Here is a 20,070-nt window from a genome sequence, read left to right on the forward strand (position 1 = left end):
TAAAAGCAACATGACCTCAGTCATGTTTATAATTTATAATTCTTTTTTTTCTGGGCTACCACTAATAGTTGGTTGAGACAACCCAGTATTCATTTTAATAAAAAGTAGCACGACATTAACAAAAAAAAAACAACTCAATCTTACCTTTTGTTTCAAAGCGAAAACCTTAACTAAAGTTTGGTTAGCGACTGTGAAAAAAAAAATGTACCAGACTGAGTCAGAAAATGTTCTCAAAAACTAGCCTACTTAGTGCTCTTTAAAAATGGTATAATATTCATAGAATTATAAATTAGAGGTTTTTTATGCCCATAACAGACAAAAATAGGGCAAAAAGTAGAGATTTTCTGAAAAAACCTAAAAGTGTTAATATCTCGAAAACTAAAAAACTTTTACTGAGGTCATGTTGCTTTTATTTGATAGATCTAAAGCTGATCTACCTCCCGTGTCAGCCTGGCGTGCAATTTCTGGGACACCCTGTATATAAATTAATCAGCACAATTTTCTCCACGACATACTAAAATTTCAAGAAAATCGGGCGTATGCAACCTAAACTAAATAATTACCATGTTTTGTTCACATTGTTTCGGCAAAAGGAGTTCAGGCATACCGAGCTTAATTCATTCCTATACTAATGTTCTATCTATTTAAATGAAAATTTTTTTATTCCGCTTTGACGGGACTTTCAGTATTATCGGCTTCCGCCTATAGTAACTGAGGACAAATTGTTTTTAGTGGTTGATATTCATGTAGAAATGTCCAGTCATATTTTGATAAAGTTTTAGGAATAAATTTTTATTAAAAAAATCCTAAAGTTGAGAAAATTTGATATAAAAAACATACAGAAGGGTCCAAGAAATAAGAAACTGAAGAATTTTTATTTACTTGTATAAAAAAATTTTGAATATCAAATAAATAATGCAGCTTCCATATTACTAACAATATGAAACTTTACGACAACTTCCATATCAATTATATTAATATTTAATAACATTCAAAATTCCGTGAAACACACTGTATAGCATTCAATATTTTCCTTGAAAGTAATTCTCATGTAATCAATTTATTAGTGGTACGAACATTATTTAACTTCCAAGATCGTTGATTAATGTATGGAGATGATAAAAGCAATTACTCAGATCTCTGGTATTGGTATCAGAAAAGACGACCGCCTTATGATTTAAAGAACTTCACGCGTGATCACGTACTTCATCGTTGTTACTTATCTTAGTATACATATTGACGACACCAACCGCTACGGTACTGCCGTGATGTTCGAACAAACGTCATATTAGATATTGACAGGTTTCGATGGTATAAGTTTCGTTTATGAATGTTAAATATGCGTACTCTTCAAGTTATTGATTTTTTGCTAACTAATCGAGTTAAATTATTTCGATATAGCAACATTGAATGGTCTATCTGTAGCTCTCGCAAAATAAGTTTCGTAGAAGGAACTTACGGTTGAAATTCTTGCAAATTACAGGGTAGCGCAATAAATACATAAGATATTGTTGAAATAAAAGTCCTCAAAACACGAACGCAGATTTGTGAAAAGTCTTGTCAATAAATCTGGGGTGATGGCTGCCATTTCCTGGCGGATATTTTCCTTTAGCTGACTGATGTCCCTTGTATTGTTCATGTAGACTTTATGTTTGAGGTGTTCTCAAAAACAGGTCAGGTCAAGGTTACGTGGGAGCCATGGGATATCACCTCTCTGGAAATTAGTCTCACAGCCGCCATAGAGTCATTTGATGTGTGATAGGTCGCTCCGTCTTTTTGGCACCAAGATTTTGTATTCACTATTCTTGATATCGCAAGTTCTGGAGTCAAATATCCCCCTAACATCGCAATATAGCGGTTGATGTTTCGTCCTCGTGAATCTTGAAACAAAAAGAGCCAATAATTCCTTTGCTTCATATTATTGCCCATACAGTTACTTTCGGACTATGTAGTGGTTTTCGAGATTTCATTTTTAGATTTTTTCAGTCCAATAACGACAATTTTGTCGGTTTACGAACACATTTAAATGAAAATGAGCCTTATCTGAAAACAGGGAGTTGTCCAAAGTCGGTATCTTTTAATTTCTGTGTTATCTGAAGCTTATAAGTATGCAGCTCAAGATCCAACTTCTTCGCGACAAGTTTAAAGCTGCCCATCGCTTCCGAGTGGACACATGCGGATTTTCTCGTAATGACTTCTTCACCCTATGAATATTGTCTGTAGTTCTAAACGTTCTTGGATGGCTTTTTGCTGGTGGTTCAAACGTGGAATTGGTCTCTTCGAAACGCTCAACCCATATTTCAATTAAATTGCACTAGGAGCTTCATTAATGTGTATTACACAGTCGCCTTGTCAAGACGAATGAACGACCGTTCTCGTGCAAACACAAAAAGCGCGACGCTTTCTGTCGAAGTGACTCATGGCTACTAAAACTCTAGGAGTGCAATTACCCAACTCCTCAAGCTCAAATCCAGCGTGAGAAAGTTCAAATTGTTATATAGACGGGTACTTTCGATTTATTAGGAACAATCATTGCTTCAATCAAAATATGGTTCAATTGATGGTGATAGTCAGGCGTGTTTATTATTATTGAAATTATTTTGATAATTCATTTTGACATTCACAACGAGATTTAGTAATACCTAGTTTGAATACTGCAATTTTCTAATAATGAAATTCCACCCCACCCTTTATTCCAAATAATATCAGTTTTTTTTTATTTCAGATTGTCCTATTGCTCTTCGTAGGATATTCACAAACTACCAATATTTTCGATATATTTGGAAACAAACGTATTGCTATCATGGGTCATGAACTTGATATGGGAAGTGGTTTCAAAATTGACGAAGGTTTTCTGGATGGTTCTCCGGGAGTAGAACGACACTTGACTAGTGATAAACATGAGGGTGGTCAACAAGAAAGTGGTCAACAAGGAAGTGGTCAGCAAGAAAGTGGTCAACAAGGAAATGGTCAACAAGAAAGTGGTCAACAAGGAAGTGGTCAAGAGGGAAGTGGTCCACAAGGAAGTGGTCAACAAGGAAGTGGTCAACAGGGAAGTAGTCAACAAGGAAGTGGTCAACAAAGAAGTGGTCAACAAGTCGGTGAAGGAAGTGATGAACAAGGAGGTAGTGAACACGCTCATCAACATGGAGGTGGTCAACATAGAGGTGGTCAACATGGAGGTATTCAACATAAAGGTGGTAAACATGGAAGTGGACAACATGGAAGGGGTCGACATGGGAGTGGTCAACATGGAGGTAGTCAACATGGAAGTGGTAAAAGAGGAAGTAGTCAACAGAACAATAGTCAATGTAATCAGAAAACGAATGGTAGGCAAGAAGGTGATCAACAAGGAAGCGGCCACCAAGGAGGTAATGGTAAACAAGAAGGTGGTAGATTAGAAGGTGGTCAACAAAGTGGTCAACAAAGTGGTCAACAAAGTGGTCAACAAAGTGGTCAACAAAGTGGTCAACAAAGTGGTCAACAAAGTGGTCAACAAAGTGGTCAACAAAGTGGTCAACAAAGTGGTCAACAAAGTGGTCAACAAAGTGGTCAACAAAGTGGTCAACAAAGTGGTCAACAAAGTGGTCAACAAAGTGGTCAACAAAGTGGTCAACAAAGTGGTCAACAAAGTGGTCAACAAAGTGGTCAACAAAGTGGTCAACAAAGTGGTCAACAAAGTGGTCAACAAAGTGGTCAACAAAGTGGACAACAAAGTGGTTCTCAACAGGAAAGTGGCCAAAAAGGAGGTAGTCAACAACAAGATGGAGAAAAAGGAGGTTCTCAACAGGAAAGTGGCCAGAAAGGAGGCAGTCAACAACAAGATGGAGAAAAAGGAGGTTCTCAACAGGAAAGTGGCCAGAAAGGAGGCAGTCAACAACAAGATGGAGAAAAAGGAGATTCTCAACAGGAAAGTGGCCAGAAAGGAGGTAGTCAACAACAAGATGGAGAAAAAGGAGATTCTCAACAGGAAAGTGGCCAGAAAGGAGGTAGTCAACAACAAGATGGAGAAAAAGGAGGTTCTCAACAGGAAAGTGGCCAGAAAGGAGGTAGTCAACAACAAGATGGAGAAAAAGGAGGTTCTCAACAGGAAAGTGGCCAGAAAGGAGGTAGTCAACAACAAGATGGAGAAAAAGGAGGTTCTCAACAGGAAAGTGGCCAGAAAGGAGGTAGTCAACAACAAGATGGAGAAAAAGGAGGTTCTCAACAGGAAAGTGGCCAGAAAGGAGGTAGTCAACAACAAGATGGAGAAAAAGGAGGTTCTCAACAGGAAAATGACCAGAAAGGAAGTAGTCAACAAAAGGATGGAGGAAAAGGAGGTTCCCAACAGGAAAGTGGCCAGAAAGAAGGTAGTCAACAGAAAGATGGTGAAAAAGGAGGTTCTGAACAGGAAAATGACCAGAAAGGAAGTAGTCAACAAAAGGATGGAGAACAAGGCGGTTCTCAAGAAGAAAGTGACCAAAACGAAGGAAATCAACAAGAGGGTGGTAAAAAAGGAGGATCTCAACAAGAAACTGGTCAACAAAGCGGAAATCAACAAGGAAGTAGTCAACAGGAAAGTAAACAACAAACAACTGGCCAGCAAAATAGTCAACAAGGAAGTGGTGACTCTTCGGAGAATGATGGATTCAAAAGTGACCTTCTCGTCGTACACAACACAGTTGAAAGGTACAGCTAGAGGTTTTTCACACATTCATTGATTCATTTCATTATCTGATTTCAACAAACTCTAATATTTCTATTTGCTCCTCAGCTCTACACTCCATAGTAATTGCGAAGCCAGTGTCAATTTAGAAATTGTCTGATTGAAACGTTGATAGAGAAGGTTTGTGCGAAAATGGGATTAACCCATGACGTCTTACGTGACGATTATTTATTATGATTTTAACAAAGGTCCTACTCAATAACAATTGATAGAATGGCATCTGGCAACTTTTGGTAATGAACCACGATAAAAAAGGCTGTTTACAATTGGTTGCCATTGTCAATGATGAAAGTCGAGAAACTCGGTCAAAATCGGTTGTTATTCCGATAAAAATCGATGCTGTGCGCAACATTATTGACGAAGATCAGCATGAGTTTTTACAAACAGATAAAAGCGTCTTAGAATATCGCAGGCCGCAATAAAATCGATTCTTTGGTCATTGCTTGAGAAAGAGATGTTCCAGAAATGTTCGCATATAGCACGTCAAACCACTGATTATTCAAAAACCGTCATCTTCAGAGTTGCCAAATCATTCCCCGAATCAATTTGAACGTATGCAAAAAGGGCGAATATTTAGAGAAGCATCAAAGCACTTTGTTTCGAACTTGTTAGAGATAATTCACGTATCACATGCCGTTTTTAAAAATATTCCTGAAAGAGAGATCGAAAAATAGATTTCTGTCGAAAGCAAACATGAATGAATATATAGCCTATTTATTTGAAATAATTCTAATAATTATTTTATTTGTTCCAGCAGCAACTGAAACTAAGGACTCCGGACAATAGAAGTAAAATATGCAACAGTATCTGAAATAGAAGCTTATAATATTTATATAGAACAACACTCAATATAAGTTTGGTTGTCAATATAATAATGGAAGGGGTATTATTTTTGTTTTTTTGTTTATATAAATTTGTCAAATTTTTGGGTAATAAAGGAAACTTACTGAATTATTTTTGTGTTTTAATGGAGCTTTAATCATAATTATAGAAAAAAATGAAACCTAAATGAAGTGCAAGAGCAAGTGTTTCTTCGTAGCAAATATCACGCAAATGAAATTCGATTCTTAAGGGGAAAAACGCATCCAATAATGTTCACTATTCGTATGCGTTCAAAGGAAAGATTTCCCGTTCAACCTTCTCAAATCCTACCTGTAGGAGAGACAGTTTCAAGTCAAAATCCAAGAACATCAAAACTTTACATGCAATCATGTCAGGAGTTCTATAGGGGAGTGCACTTGGCTCGATCTTGTATCTTATGTACAAAGCTGATATTCCCACACACAACAACTTAACTACCGCTGAAAGCTTATACTTACAAACAACGAAGAGTTACCAGTTCAACTTTGATGTTGAACTGATAACTTCTGCAGCAAAAAGACAATGCAAGATACCTTGGAATTCATTTGAACCGATGATTTGCCTTGAGCTCACACAAGCGATTGTGTTCAAAACTCAGCAAACTGTACTGGTTAATAGGTCGGAGATCACAACTAACAGTCAACATAGGCTACTAATATATAAAGTCACACTAAACAATCTGTAGCTGTGGTATCCAACTATGAAGCAATGCATCCAACTGAAATATAGCAATTCTAGGAAGAATTTAGTCAAAAGTACTTGGAATTATTGTAAACACTTTTTGGAATGTATCCAACAACCCATCCCAACGCATTGGCTCAACCTCTATTGAGACCTCTCGTCCATCGAAGGCTTAGAAGGCATTTTACGTGTGATCTGCCTGACAGATTTTAGTATCATAGTGATGTGTTGTGTATTTATACCTCAATGAAACTATTTTAATTATGTGAAAGGAAATTGCCACTTATCTTCCTACAAGATAACATATATCACTTTGAACCGTTTGCTCTTTGTAAATTTCAAAGATAACAAAGATTTCTGGTAGAAGTTTCTTAGTACTAGACACTCCAGAAGGTTTTATTATCACGCTATGAAATATGGCAAAATAAATATAGGAAAAGAGTTGAATATTGAAAATACGTGGTGAGTGACATAAAACAATATGGCCGAATGAATTGAAATATCTTTTGGAATGACAGTGTAGTAATTTGTGTGATGAAGATTGAAGACAATATGCAAAATAAACTGGATGAGATCATGTTATCTCAAAATTACACAAATGCAATGTGACTCTTTTTTGGGTGCGAACCGGTTCTAAAAATTATCGATCAATTGTAACTGGATGATTCTGCTGGATTTGTTGTTATCTGTGCTTTCGCAAATTTATCAATTCTTTATTTTCATTAACGGTTTGGATAACGTGTAGAAATTGGATTCAATTTTCATTATCCTTCTTTCTTGGTCTTTTTTCTTATTCCGTTCTGCAGTAACTATTATATATTACATATCACTTGATAAGAGGGACTACTTTATCATTTATATAATGTTTTATTCTTAATTGAAAAATAAACGCGTACATTGATATAACATCACAGATTTTGTGTCAATACAAAGGATTGGTGTGGGTATGACACAACCCAGCGCTTGAAAAATGCAGAAAAAATATTCAAATTTACCACCAACCGCCTCAGCACCTTCAAACTAAGTATTCTTCTACACGTGGTTGTTCAAAGCATAGTTCCAGCATAGACACAGTGTGAATAGGACCGTTTCAAAGTTGCTTGAGGTTTCTCACACCGAGCTTGTATTAGCTCGTGTATTGATGGGAGATTATGAAGAAGAGCAGAGACGTCTTCAAAGACTATGGCAAGATGCAGAAAATGACGAAAACTTTATTGATGAGGATGATTCCGAAGAAGACGACGAAATAGACAATGTCAGCGTGTGTAGTGATTACCCTGACTTAGAACAGGATGCCGAAAAAGAAAACCCAGAAATGCAGGAGGTCGACGGCCAACAAAATGTCACAGACCCAGTCGAAATCCATAATTTTCATGGTAAATATTATTACCCATCTGGCAAGAGAAAATTTTGGGTGAAACTCCGGAGCCACCTACCAAAAAGACAAATCTTCATCAACAGGGAAGATGCTCTGTGTACTCATGTTTACGTGACAGAGAAACTAGATATGTTTGTGAAGCGTGTTTCGTGTTTTTATGCCTCGAGCATACAGTCATCTATTGCAAATATTGAACTAATTGAATAAACAAACGTTTTTGTTACTAACGAGAATTTTATTCGTTTTTTTTTTCGTTTGATAGCCTGTAGTTTTATTTATAACACTCTGTTTCGATTTGTTTAGTATCTTTATTGAAAAATTTTCAGCGAGTGAATAAAAAAAGTATCTCATTTTTTACTCTAAAAGAATTTAGAAAGAAAATATTTTTATACAAATACTAATAGGGCCCAGAAAGCACTAACATTTCTCCAAAATTGATGCCAGGAAGGCATCGCTCACTGAATCAATTTTGGGTTTTCTTCACCTAAGTGTCACAACTCGTAACTATTTTTGACCTGTCTATTACCGGGTTAAGCTGTTACTCCGCCCAGATCTCTTCCAATCTTCCAATTGCAGGATATGTCACTGAAATGCAGGTGAAAAACAAACTTCTCTTGTGCATTAGTTGGCACTCCAGCTTTATATGAAAATTTCACACACAGGAACAATTTTAGATCAGAAGTTAACAAAAGTCTGAACATCAATCCGTCTTAAACCAGATGTCGAGATCACTTAAGCTCACAAAAGCACTTCAGAAAGCTCCCTGGCAAAATACTCCATTTTTCATTCGCTCTGTGAAACACGGAGATTTACCCAACTTGATAAAAAATAAAAAATTTAATAGAAAAATTCGCATGATATGGCAAAATACAAGATCACCCTTAGATAAAACCAAACAGAATAGAACCAACTCAGGAACTCAGGAAATCCTCCTATCCGCAGCTCCGGATGTCATTAGTTAGAAAGCAATAGCGGGTAAGCTGTAGCCTTCGCAACGCAGTTACGAAATTCGCAGAAGTAGAAAAATATGGAACCAATATTATTCAATATTTGACTTTTCGTTATCAACAAGAACCTCCTATCGTAAAAATAACAACAAAACAAGTCCAAGACACTGTAAATCTCCTAAAAATCAGAATGTTCCCGGATCATAAGCTGAAAAAGCCACTACAATGATAATATTCAGTTATAATGCAATACACAGAACTGGTTATTCTCCAATTCAATGAAAATTAGCCGAAATAATACTCATACTCGAACCTGGTAAACCGACTGAAGAAGTTACTTCATTTGGACCAATCAGGGTACTTTCAATAATTGCTAAACTATTAGAGAGGCTATTAAAATTCAGGATAATACCTATTCTGAAACAATACCAAGTTATTTAGAAACATTAATTCAGATTCCGAAAGGAACATGCTACCATCGAGCAAGTACAAGAAATAATAAATAAAATCATGCAAGATCTGGAAGATAAAAAATACGGTTCCGGGATAACCCTCGATGTAAGTGAAACCTTTGATGAAATCTAGCATTGGGGACTAATTTATAAAATCAGAAAATTCCTTCCTCTAAATTACTTTCTATATCTCAAATCCTACATTGAAGATAGGTATTTCATGGTTATTATTCTATTCATGTAATCAATGCAGGTGTTGCCCAAGGTAGCGATTTACCCGCATCAGACAATACACACCGAGAGCCTAAAGCTGCGTCACAAATTATTCATGCAAATCTCGACAGTATACAGTAATGGTTAAGAATATGGCGAATTCAAATTAACGAGTCTAAATCTATTCACGTGACCTTCACAAAAAGACGAGAAAACCTCCACCTCCACCAAGGAAGGAAGTCAAATAATTTGGAATCCATTTGTATAGGAAAATATCTTGAAGGAAATGCCTCTTCACTAAAAGAAAATAGCTTTGGAATCAACTTAGACAACTATATTAGATAATTGGCGATCTATCGATAATAAGTCAATGCTTAAACCTTTTTGGAATCTAGCTAAGGGGCTCAGCTTCCATAACAAATATGAATATTATCGAGATTTTTTAGTCAAAAGTTCTGAGGATGCTAACAAATGCTCTGTGGTATGTGTCCAATAATATCATTGCTATTAATCTACAAGTGCTCTCGCTTGGAGAAGAAATTAAATTGATCACTGATCAATTGTCCAAAAACCTAGTGCTAGAATCTATTATCCGACGTTGACTCGAAACATTCACCCCGTGTGACATCGCTAGTTAAGAAATGTCCTCTACATTTACTAGTATATTTTAGCATATTCAATTTTAAGTGGACTAGGGTTGCTGCCCTCTAGGTTAACTATTATCTTTCAACTAACCTCAAATATTTCGATGGTAGAAACCACAGGGCTCTCACCTCACAAATCATTGTTCTATATTCACCTACGTTTTACTTATCGTTCCTCTTAGAAACAAATGGTAAATAAATTTGGTGAATAAATAAAAAAGTGCTCTCAACAAGTGAAAATATCCTCCAACCTCTTCTCACTAACCCTAACCCTAGGTAGATAGAGTACTTTCAGATCTGAATGAGGTTTTGTCAGAAACTGGTAAATTTGAAAAAGTTATCGTTGCAGTAGGAAAACATTTCATTCTATTGATAGAAACACAAATCTATGTTTATTGTTGAAATATGGAATATGATCAGAAGCGTTGGTAGAAGTTGAGACTCAATGTTTATTGCCTGTTTTAATGTTATCTTTGACTGTTAAGAAAATTAAAAATAGAAAAATTTCGATATGGGTTTGATCAAAAAGTCGATTTGATAATCTTATATCGTTAGCATATAAATAGCATGAGTGGATAAAAAAATATTAATATATATATTTATGTGTGTATCAAAATGAATTTGAAAACTGGTGTAAGTATATTTCCAAAAAATTTAAATATTTGGTACCACTATACTTAATAGTATTGATTCATTTTCTAATTTTCTATAGTTAGATATAGAAAAATGTTAGTCATATAAATTTATTTTATTATTATTTGTTACATAATTTGACACTCACTTTTTAAAAATTTATTATATACATACTTTATGTCACAAACTAGTGATCCTACTGGATTCCCTATCTCTATAAAGAAAACTAATTCTATGTGACGATCTCAATGATAATTATTCCAGTGTGTGTGTGCTGGTCAAGAATGTATTTTCTTTTGGTATGGTCATGCATAAAACAGCACCAACCAGAATAACTAAGACCAGTTCTAGTAGTATGCCGTGTCTCGTATGATTCAGAAACCACAGACTGTACTATCTTTAATTCAGGTCTTACCGATTATGATACAGTATTAACAAAATTTTCGATAAAATCCAATACTAAAAATGCTTCTCGCAAATTATGTCGTATCTTCACGGAAAAAACTTTTCTAAACTTCAAACATCGTTGTCAAACAACTGACTGGTGCATACTTTCTACTGATGTGGACTGGCATCCAATTCGTTTTCCCTGAGTCGTAATAAAAAATTAACCCTGTCTTACTTAATGTCTACTTATATCTGCAAAGAACATGCGATCTTTATTCCACCTAAGGAAATTCTCGGAGTGTCTACTTTAAAAATTATGAGAAAAATTTATCATAAGACTATAGAAGACTCGCCAATTCTCTTGATGTTTCTAAAGAAACGTGGTCCATTGTGAATGATCTAAAAAATAATGCTTCTTCATTGAGCATAATCTTTACTCCACTGGAAAGTTCTATAACTCCTTCTAATGATCTGCTTTCATATGTTCCTGGTGTTAATGCCAACTTACACAGTTTATTCTTTATGCCCGTAGTCAAAAATAAATACTCATCTGAATCTGATGTCATTAAATTTTTAAAATTCTTAGGGCCTGTCTGTTGTGGACAATTCCTTGAAATTGGACTCACGTATATACCTTTTATAAATAATTAAGTTCCTTCTGTTTTGCGCTAAGATCAATTTTAAAAGAACTGAATTCATCCACCTACAACAGTTCATTATGCCCTTATTTAGTCGCATTTCCGATATGCCCTTCTCTTCTGGAGTACGTGAGGTGCGACTCAATTTGAGCGAATCTTTAAACTACAAAAGAGAGCTGTTAGATATTTACTCGGACTAAACAGCAGAGCTCAATGCGAGGACTTCTTCCTTCCTTATTCATCTTTGAGTCCGTTTACCTAATTGGTAAGCACGGAACGCGGAGCAAGATCTTAACCTACCTACTCCACGCTCAGAATTAATTAAGGGCTCAATATTTCACAATGCAAAAAAATGCACAATCACTTGCCCATTGAAATCAAATCAATATCATATTTTCCCGTATTCCGCAATAATATAAGGGCATATTCACTGGAAAGTGCCTTTGACTGTGTAAACGACTCTATTCTAATAATAATATTTTATTTCGGCCATCCTGCATACTGGTTTAATATTGCTATGGTCCTATATACTGATTATTACCTATTACTATTACCTATAATTTTGTTACTCATTGTGGTTTTCATCTGTGTATCAAAATTTTATTTAATATCGTTATCTAGTTATTTTTTATGTTTGTTTTTTATTTTTTGTCTTCAAATTGTGACAATTTTTTCACAACAATGCATTTCTTTCTTTAAAAAAAAACTGCTTCTTATTTTCTTCTTTCCATCGCTTCATATATAGCCTGTCTCCATTAATCAGTCTGTCTTGTCCACTGCTGGACATCATTCTTAACCTAGACCATTTTCGTCGATCTTGGGTATCTTTAATCCAATCCAGATATTCTTTTCGTCGGCTGACGTTCCCTGTTTATGTATGCTTTATCGATGGGACGCCATTTTATTTGGTTTGCTTTTTCCATATTCCATTTCCTTCAGTGTCTGCTTTTTCCCTTATTTTAGTTTCTCTAATCACTTCAATTGTTCCGTCATTCTTATTCTTACTGTATCCAAACTCTCTCTACTGTTTTTTGGCACTGCACTTACTAAGTTTGATTTATCTTCACACCCGCTTTTTCCTCAGTATCTTCATTCCATTCATTGTTATCTTCTGTTTGAAATGTTGATAGTACTTGTAGATTTGTGCGTTCTTTTTGTTCAGTGGAAATTGTCTTGTCTACTGGATAAATTTTCGTCAACTTTTCCATTTCAACACAAAATTTTCTCTAGATACTTCAGTCCGTTCAGGTGTATTGGTCTCAGTTCTTTTGTATTCTAAATATGTTTTATTTTCTTCTTTGTTCATACTGTGCTTTTGCTATTTCGTACATGATGCGAAAATTACGATATTCCCAAGGGAACATTTACAAGGCCGGTATGTAGAAGGTAAGAGATCGAATTCACTGAATGGAAGGTTATTAGCTTTAGCCGCTGAAGTTGAAGAGAAGCTAGTTTTCCACATTCTGAAAGTAGAAGAGCTGCTGGTTGAAAATGCCTAATACAAATTCTGATACGATACTCGCAATCATCAGCACTGTTTCGTAAGCCGGAACAAGTATGTATTCAAATGATGCAGATGTGTCTGGTACTGCTTTGAATAGCAGTTGTTCCATACTGTAGTTTCCTAATGATAAAATTAGTCCATAAAATTAAGCACATGAAATGTTTGAGGGATATAGTATAAGTTATGTCACCATCACCACTCGCTGTCTCACTCACAAATTTGTAGAGAAAAATTATTTGTAATGTCCAGCTTGAAATAAACTAGATAAGCTATCAAAAAAAAAAAACTTTGGTAGTGTTACCTTGACAAAAAATCATATTCCTTATTTTAAAAAAGAGAAAAACTGAGAAGTGGTGAGATATAGGCAACTTTTCCAATAGTTTTCATGCAAGAACCAGGGCTGAAAATTATTTTCAACACATAATATTGCGTCTGTAGAAAACTGCCAGCCTTTTTGATGCTGAAATATCCACACTTGTACTTTTTCTTCCATTTACAATTATGGAAGTTCATTAAACAGAGATGGAGAGGGAAAACTATTGAAGTATTCCGTTGTTTTTCAAAATTCAAAACTATACATTCAACGAGGAAGCATATTCATTAACTGTCTATAACTTCAACGATATTTTCATCAGGTCTCATTAATTCGTATGAAATGCCGAAAGAATTTTCAAAACTGTTGAATGATTTTCAAGTATTGATACTCCAACTATTTGTTTATAACGTGCAAGAAACTGTTATTGCACATTGTCTTAAAACCAGGAGTTATCTACCTATCGAATGTACCATGAGAGTTTTCCAATAAATGTTCACAGTTTTTCTAGCGTAACCGACGGTGCATTCCAAAACGCGATTAATTCGACCAACTCGATCAAATCCAATTCTATCACTAGTGTTTATAGTAATGGGATTCTAGATATTATACGGTGATTTTATATTAACTCATTAATTTGTTTTTTAACAAAAATTTGATTTTTTGTATCTACTCTTTGGGATTATTAGCCCAAGAAAATTTAAATTTGAATCTGTTTTCTTATTCCTAGTTCTTCGAAATACAGGATGTTAGGTAGGTATGCAGGTAATGCTGAACGATTTGACTACCTCCTTATTAATATTATCCAAAAAATACAAATTAGTAATTTTTTATCACATTGTTCTGTTTGACTATAAACAACCTTATCCAGAAGTTCTGTTCATGTACCACATTTGCACCAAAGCGTATCAATTATCCCCTAATAAATTGTTTTCGTCCTAGCATTCAATAGTGATCGCAATTTCCAAGTTTTGTCCGATAAATTAACGATCAAAAAAGTGAAATTTACAAAAAACTATTTCTGCGCAGTTGATAACAAGTTAATTTTTAGGCCACTGTACCCACTGTACCCAGTAAGAATAAGTATGTCTATAAAACACCGTAGAAACTTTTGGATCAGAAGAATTTTTGAACGAGACGTATTCCGATGTCTTGTCAATAAGCATACACGAAACATAATCATCTATATAAAGTTAGAGCAATTTCACAGGAGAAAGTTATATTTTTTGAAGTCCTGACTTGGTTCAAAGTTCAAAGTAGCCTTAACCTCATAGAAAATTGTTTATATTGAATGCGACGGTTTTGTTTATCATTAGTCCTTGTTATAATTGTCCGAAAATCTATGATTCTTTACAATCATTTTTTCCATTCTGAAGTTAAGCACGTAAAACTACAAAGCCATCTCCATCTTCGGCACCTCAATCTTCATCGGTTAGGATGCTGGTAGCCAGTGGTTAAATATATATCAAAACAGCATTCTCGCTGTAAGCAATTTATAGAAATTCTTTAAGAATTAAGCCTATTCTGAATCAAAAACTATTTTTGTTGAAAAAAATAGACATTTCAAACGGCTAGCGTTACCAAATGATAACGGACAGTTTACCTACTACAGTTTTTTGTGATTTTGCTGAGGCCTTAGATTGGTTTGATCATGAAATAATGATTACCAAACTAGAAAATTATGGCATCCGAGGTGTTCCCTCAAAAATGTTTGTATCTTACGTTGAATGTGGAAAAAAATTGGTAGGAGCTAACAGTAAAGTTTCAAGTCAATTGCCAGGAAGCAGTTGTGTACCTCAGGATTCAAATTTGAGTCTAGTTATTTGTTTGCTATTTATTAAAGATTTTTTCGCAGATGACACCCTGGAGTGGTCTAAATATACAAACCTTACATTTTACCATAGGCGAAGATCTCATTACTACTAAGTCTTGGTCTGACACCAACGGTCTCTGTTTAAACACTAATAAAACTTTAGTTTCATCTTATAAAGGAGCTTCACTAGTTCTAAAAATCAACAGTGACGTAACACAATCCTCAAATTAGATCAAACTTCTTGGTCTACATATTGACAGTGCCCTTCAATGGTTTGTAAATGTAGAAAACTTGGCAAACAAATGATCCTCTGCTTGTTTTGCGATTGAATCTGTGTCTGAACTGCTCGAGTCTCATACTGCCCTAACAATTTACAACTCATTGTTCGAATCGCATCTTCGGTTTGGTATGGGAGTCTTGTAGTTTGCACCTCTTCGAATCTGTCTTCAAATTACAATCTCCCCACTCTTTTTATTTTAGAATCTGTTTGTTTGGTTCGCAAACCCTTTCACAATTCAACTGAGATACCCATTCATGCCTACCCTACTAGAACAAAGAATTTGAACATTTATTTACCTACACCCACTTCTGATCTGGTAAAAAATTCCATCATCTTCATCATCATCCATTCCATCAACATCTTTTTATGTTATCTGATATAAAATTGTGTTGCTTCATCTCTCTCTTCCTTTCTCTATCTCCCTCTCTCTCTTCAGTCTCTGAAGACGATTAGGTTACGTTGGTAAAGTTGAGTTTACCTTTAGTCTCTGAAGACGATAACTTGGTTATCGAAACGCGCGTCAGACATTGTAACCGTAAGTGTTGGTGTAAACAGTGTATACACTGAAATAACCATTTTTTTTTCTTATTTATGAATAGAGTTTCATCATTTATCGCTAGGAGTTAGTGGGTTAAGAAGTACTTTGGTTTGAAATTTATAGATGGAAGGTTAAGGCTACTATTACAAAACTTGAGGTCGAAAATTTCCAAATTAAATAACTCAATTAAATATTTATAATAATCATTATTATTTCCAGATTATCATTTTATTATTTGTGGGATATTCCCAAGCTACATTTCGGCTATTTGGCAAAGATAGTATCGCAAGTAAAGCAGCAGATTTTTTGGGCATGAATAACCTTATTAGAGTAGATGGAGATGCCCGTGCCAAAGTTTTTGGTAACGAAGTAGGAGTAGATGCCGCTGTTGGAATAAGTAAAGACGAAGCTGGTGCACACGCAGGCGGTAACGCCGATGTTTTAGGACAAAAACTTAATTTACATGCTGATATCCTCGACGGACATGAAATTAGTCAAAGAATTCATCAAGTATATAGGTAATATGAAAATATTGGTAGAGTTGATGGATTGGATTCATATAAAAAAAAAAATAGAAAAAACGAGATAATTTCACGTGCAGTGTGATGAAATATTGTATATTTCTTGTACGTTGAACAAATCATCGTAGATAAATTCCGTAACCGTGTTTTTGGATGAACATTTTTACCTAGATAGAAAAAATTTGTTTAACAATATTTTTCCGAGATGTATTTGTATAGTTGTTGAAAATAAATATTTGTCATTTTTTAACAAACACAATTTTTGCATAAACCTCCATTGCTGGTTCTTTGAGTTCATTGAGTGATCAGTAATGTCGAATAGTAATCTCCAGTTATTGTTCTACCCTTATCCAAAAAATCAATCATGATTACACCATGGCAATCCCAAAAAACTGGAGCGAAAACTTTTCCAGTAGATTTTTGGACACAAAACTTCTTAGGTTTTGAAGAACTAGAGTGTCGCCATTCCATCGATTGTTGCTTTGTTTCTATATGATGAACGCGTTCGTATGAAATATTCAGTGCTTCAAATATCCGTTTTAGCCCAATTCGACGGTCTGATAAAATCATGTCATGAACTGCATCGATATTTTCAGGGACTGACACAGAAACTGGTCTTCCCGATCGCTCATCTTCTTCAATGGAAAATTTACCTCTTTTGAGGCTTGCAGTACAATTTTTCACGGTGGCATACGAAGGACATTGATCACCAAGGGTATTAAGCATATCTTTGTAAAACTGCTTATCTCTAAACCCTTTTAAGTACAGGTATTTGATGATGACTCTATACTCCAATTTTTCGATTTTCACAATTTCGGTGGACATCTTTTTTCTTTTAAAACCTCGATATCACACGAATGGTGAGTCATGAGAGAAAAAGTAACTAGACTATTTCTTACAGAATTGTATGATCTACAGTTTTTGTAAAAACTATTTTCACGTTAGTATTCACCGTTTTGTAGAAAAATGAAATAAACCCTAGTTTTGAAATTTTGGCCTTGAATGAAATTTCTTGCAGAAGTAGAATCGAAAGGGATTTTTGACATTCCATTTATAATGATGTATTTATATTCATAAAATATTCTAAAAAATGAAGAAAATAGCTGTGCGAAGGTAGTCAACTGGCAAGAGGCACATCCTCAATGAAAGGTTCAAGTCGAAAGCAGACATGAAATAGTTTGACAACAGCGGAAGCTTTTCACCTACCTCAAGAATATCCTGCCTTGTTCACGGATTTATCTTCAGTTTCATGTATTCTTATGTTTATATAGAAATAACTATTCGAAATAATCGTTTTATCATGAAATTATGAAATCAAATTTGAATCAAAATCAATTTTCTTGGTTAACATCATGTACCATCATGGACAATATCATGATCCTCATTAATACGTTTTATTATTCCATAACAGAGACGACAATGGTCGCCAGTACGTCCTTCAACCCGATTATATTGGATCAAAAAAAGTTTATCGAAGAAAATATCTTGACGATGGTGTCTATTTGGACAAAGGAAATGATAATGGTAGTAATGGTGCCACCAATCGAATAGATAAGGTATCAATAAATAGTGACAATCAACCCAAACTCTCTGCTGGTAAAGCATCAGAAGTTTATTTTACTGGAAATAATGGGATTCCTAGCAATCCTGTTGACGATGAATCGGTTGTTATTAGAGGTGAGTTCACTTGCTGCTAATTGACTTGACTGAACATAAACTTAATCCCCACAGATTCCTTTAACATCCCGTATTTCAGTTTTATTTCGATCTGAACGTTCACGCCTTCACTACACTCAAAATGACAATATCAGACACGCGTTTCGTTAACCAAGTCTTCAGAGACTGAAGATAAATTGTTAATCTTCAATCTTTGAAGACTAAAACTTGGTTACCGAAACGTTAAATTTATTGACAAAAAAATAATAATGTATTTGTGTTGCCCTGAATATCTCTACTATCAAGAACATATAGGAGGACGATAATAATGAAAATACTTAGTTTCTGTTAACTTGTTCTCAAGATATGAACCGTAACAACTAACGAACATTCACTTCGTGTTACTTTCAGCTCAATAGAGCTCAAACTTTTCCAAAAACAATGTTAAGCTTGAAAAATTAATTCATGATATTAATATTTGGAAATGATCCCTGCTCTATGGCCACCACGGCTATATTCATGGAGCGTATTTTGGACTTCCAATTTGGGGTGACATTCTTGGACATTTCTAGTCGTATGTTCCTTGTCCTATAGACAGTAATCGAAAGGTGTCAAACCATATGAGCTTGAATGCCAGTACATTCTATGAAATCAACTTATTACTAAATAATTTAAACCCTATGTGCTATGAATGTCATTTCATTCAATTCACATCTAACTTGTACCCATGTCATATTTTTAAACAAAAATATTTTATCGTGTTTATTGACCAAAAAAAGGATTCGAGTATTTAGAGTGTGTTGTCGATTGGTTCCACTCTTAATGTGGACAATATTGTTTATTAATCGACAATTGGAACTGAAAATTAACCTCATTTCTTAACACATTTTTGCGATCAAACATCGGATCTAGAAACTACATATCATTTTTTCCCAGCATTGATTTTTGTGAAAGAATTTATCTCGATTAACTGCGATCGACGACGAATGGATAAACTTGAATCTTAAACACTTTCATATTCTTCTCACATTTCTTCGGATTATACTAAATCTATGAAATTTCACATAAAGGGATGATGTGATCGAGGTCATGATCGATCATGATTCGAAATGTTGGCTTGTCGTTCCTCAAAGGAGAAAACAACTACATTCCTGGCTAATACCACGAAGCGTAGCAGTGCCAGCTGGCTGTGTCTTCAGTTCGGATTAGAGAATCCGAACGAGAGGTCGTTACGCCTCTCCGAAGAGACGCAACAACGTCGAAACTAGTCAGTGGTTACGACCCTCTCCTTGTAATTGCGAGCTATTAGGTATGCCAATTTCGGCGGATTGTCGATGACATCATGTTCTTCAGAGAAGATGTGATTCAATATTATGGTATTAGCCAGGATAATCTTTACAAGAAAGTATTATAATATTATAAAATATTTTTATATCTGTTAAAGCTGTCCAGCAAACTTACATTAAACTAAACGGTCCCATCCTTCATTTTGTTAACCAACAGATGATTTGATGATGGATAATAAAATGCTTCATCTTGCAGTTAATATTTTGTTTGTTTTAGGGGACGATGATACCGAATATTGGGTGAGAGGAAATAATGGTAAACTAATTCGAACCCACGTTAACAATGATGAAGCGATTCCACAACAGAATGGAGAATATTACTATCACTTTGAGTGATTCTTTTATTTGAATAAAGTCATGTTGATAATGTAGTTACTTTTCTTTTCCGAATCGACTATTGACTAAACATTGTAACTCAACGTATGATACTTTAAACATCCATAAACAAAATCAGTTCCAGGACCAGTTCAGGAAAGTGCTTGAGACTTAACTAAGAAATAACAAGGTTTTTCACCTCCAAAGAACATAAATTTCTTTGAGTATTACAAAGTATCTACAAA

General features: G+C 34.9%; 2 protein-coding genes across 3 annotated transcripts in view; both read left to right on the plus strand.

The window, feature by feature from the left end:
- The window catches only part of LOC130892635 (protein argonaute-2-like), a 310,219-nt gene extending 304,560 nt beyond the window's left edge, over positions 1-5,659 (plus strand). The window contains exons 2-3 of one of the 2 annotated variants that reach the window (XM_057798143.1): positions 2,726-4,668; positions 5,460-5,659. In XM_057798143.1, coding sequence (XP_057654126.1) covers positions 2,726-4,668; positions 5,460-5,469 — 1,953 coding nt within the window. In that variant the 3' untranslated portion in view covers positions 5,470-5,659. The remainder of the gene's footprint in view (positions 1-2,725; positions 4,669-5,459) is intronic. The other variant, XM_057798144.1, reaches the window with a different exon arrangement.
- A 9,281-nt stretch (positions 5,660-14,940) lies between these two features.
- On the plus strand, positions 14,941-19,846 carry LOC130893023 (uncharacterized). The gene is made up of 5 exons (XM_057798786.1): positions 14,941-15,147; positions 15,212-15,379; positions 16,207-16,505; positions 17,920-18,185; positions 19,728-19,846. The coding sequence occupies exons 1-5, from the start codon at positions 14,941-14,943 to the stop codon at positions 19,844-19,846; spliced, it is 1,059 nt and encodes a 352-aa protein (XP_057654769.1).
- Positions 19,847-20,070: the final 224 nt, after the last annotated feature.

Source organism: Diorhabda carinulata, chromosome 4 (assembly GCF_026250575.1).
Source record: "Diorhabda carinulata isolate Delta chromosome 4, icDioCari1.1, whole genome shotgun sequence".
Classification (NCBI taxonomy): Eukaryota; Metazoa; Arthropoda; class Insecta; order Coleoptera; family Chrysomelidae; genus Diorhabda; species Diorhabda carinulata.

Excerpts from the sequence above, each read along its gene's own strand:
- LOC130893023 (XM_057798786.1), top strand. The coding sequence starts at position 14,941 with ATGATAACGGACAGTTTACCTACTACAGTTTTTTGTGATTTTGCTGAG. Across the intron at positions 16,506-17,919 it reads AGAATTCATCAAGTATATAG|AGACGACAATGGTCGCCAGT; the intron begins GTAATATGAAAA and ends ATTCCATAACAG. Across the intron at positions 18,186-19,727 it reads TGAATCGGTTGTTATTAGAG|GGGACGATGATACCGAATAT; the intron begins GTGAGTTCACTT and ends TGTTTGTTTTAG.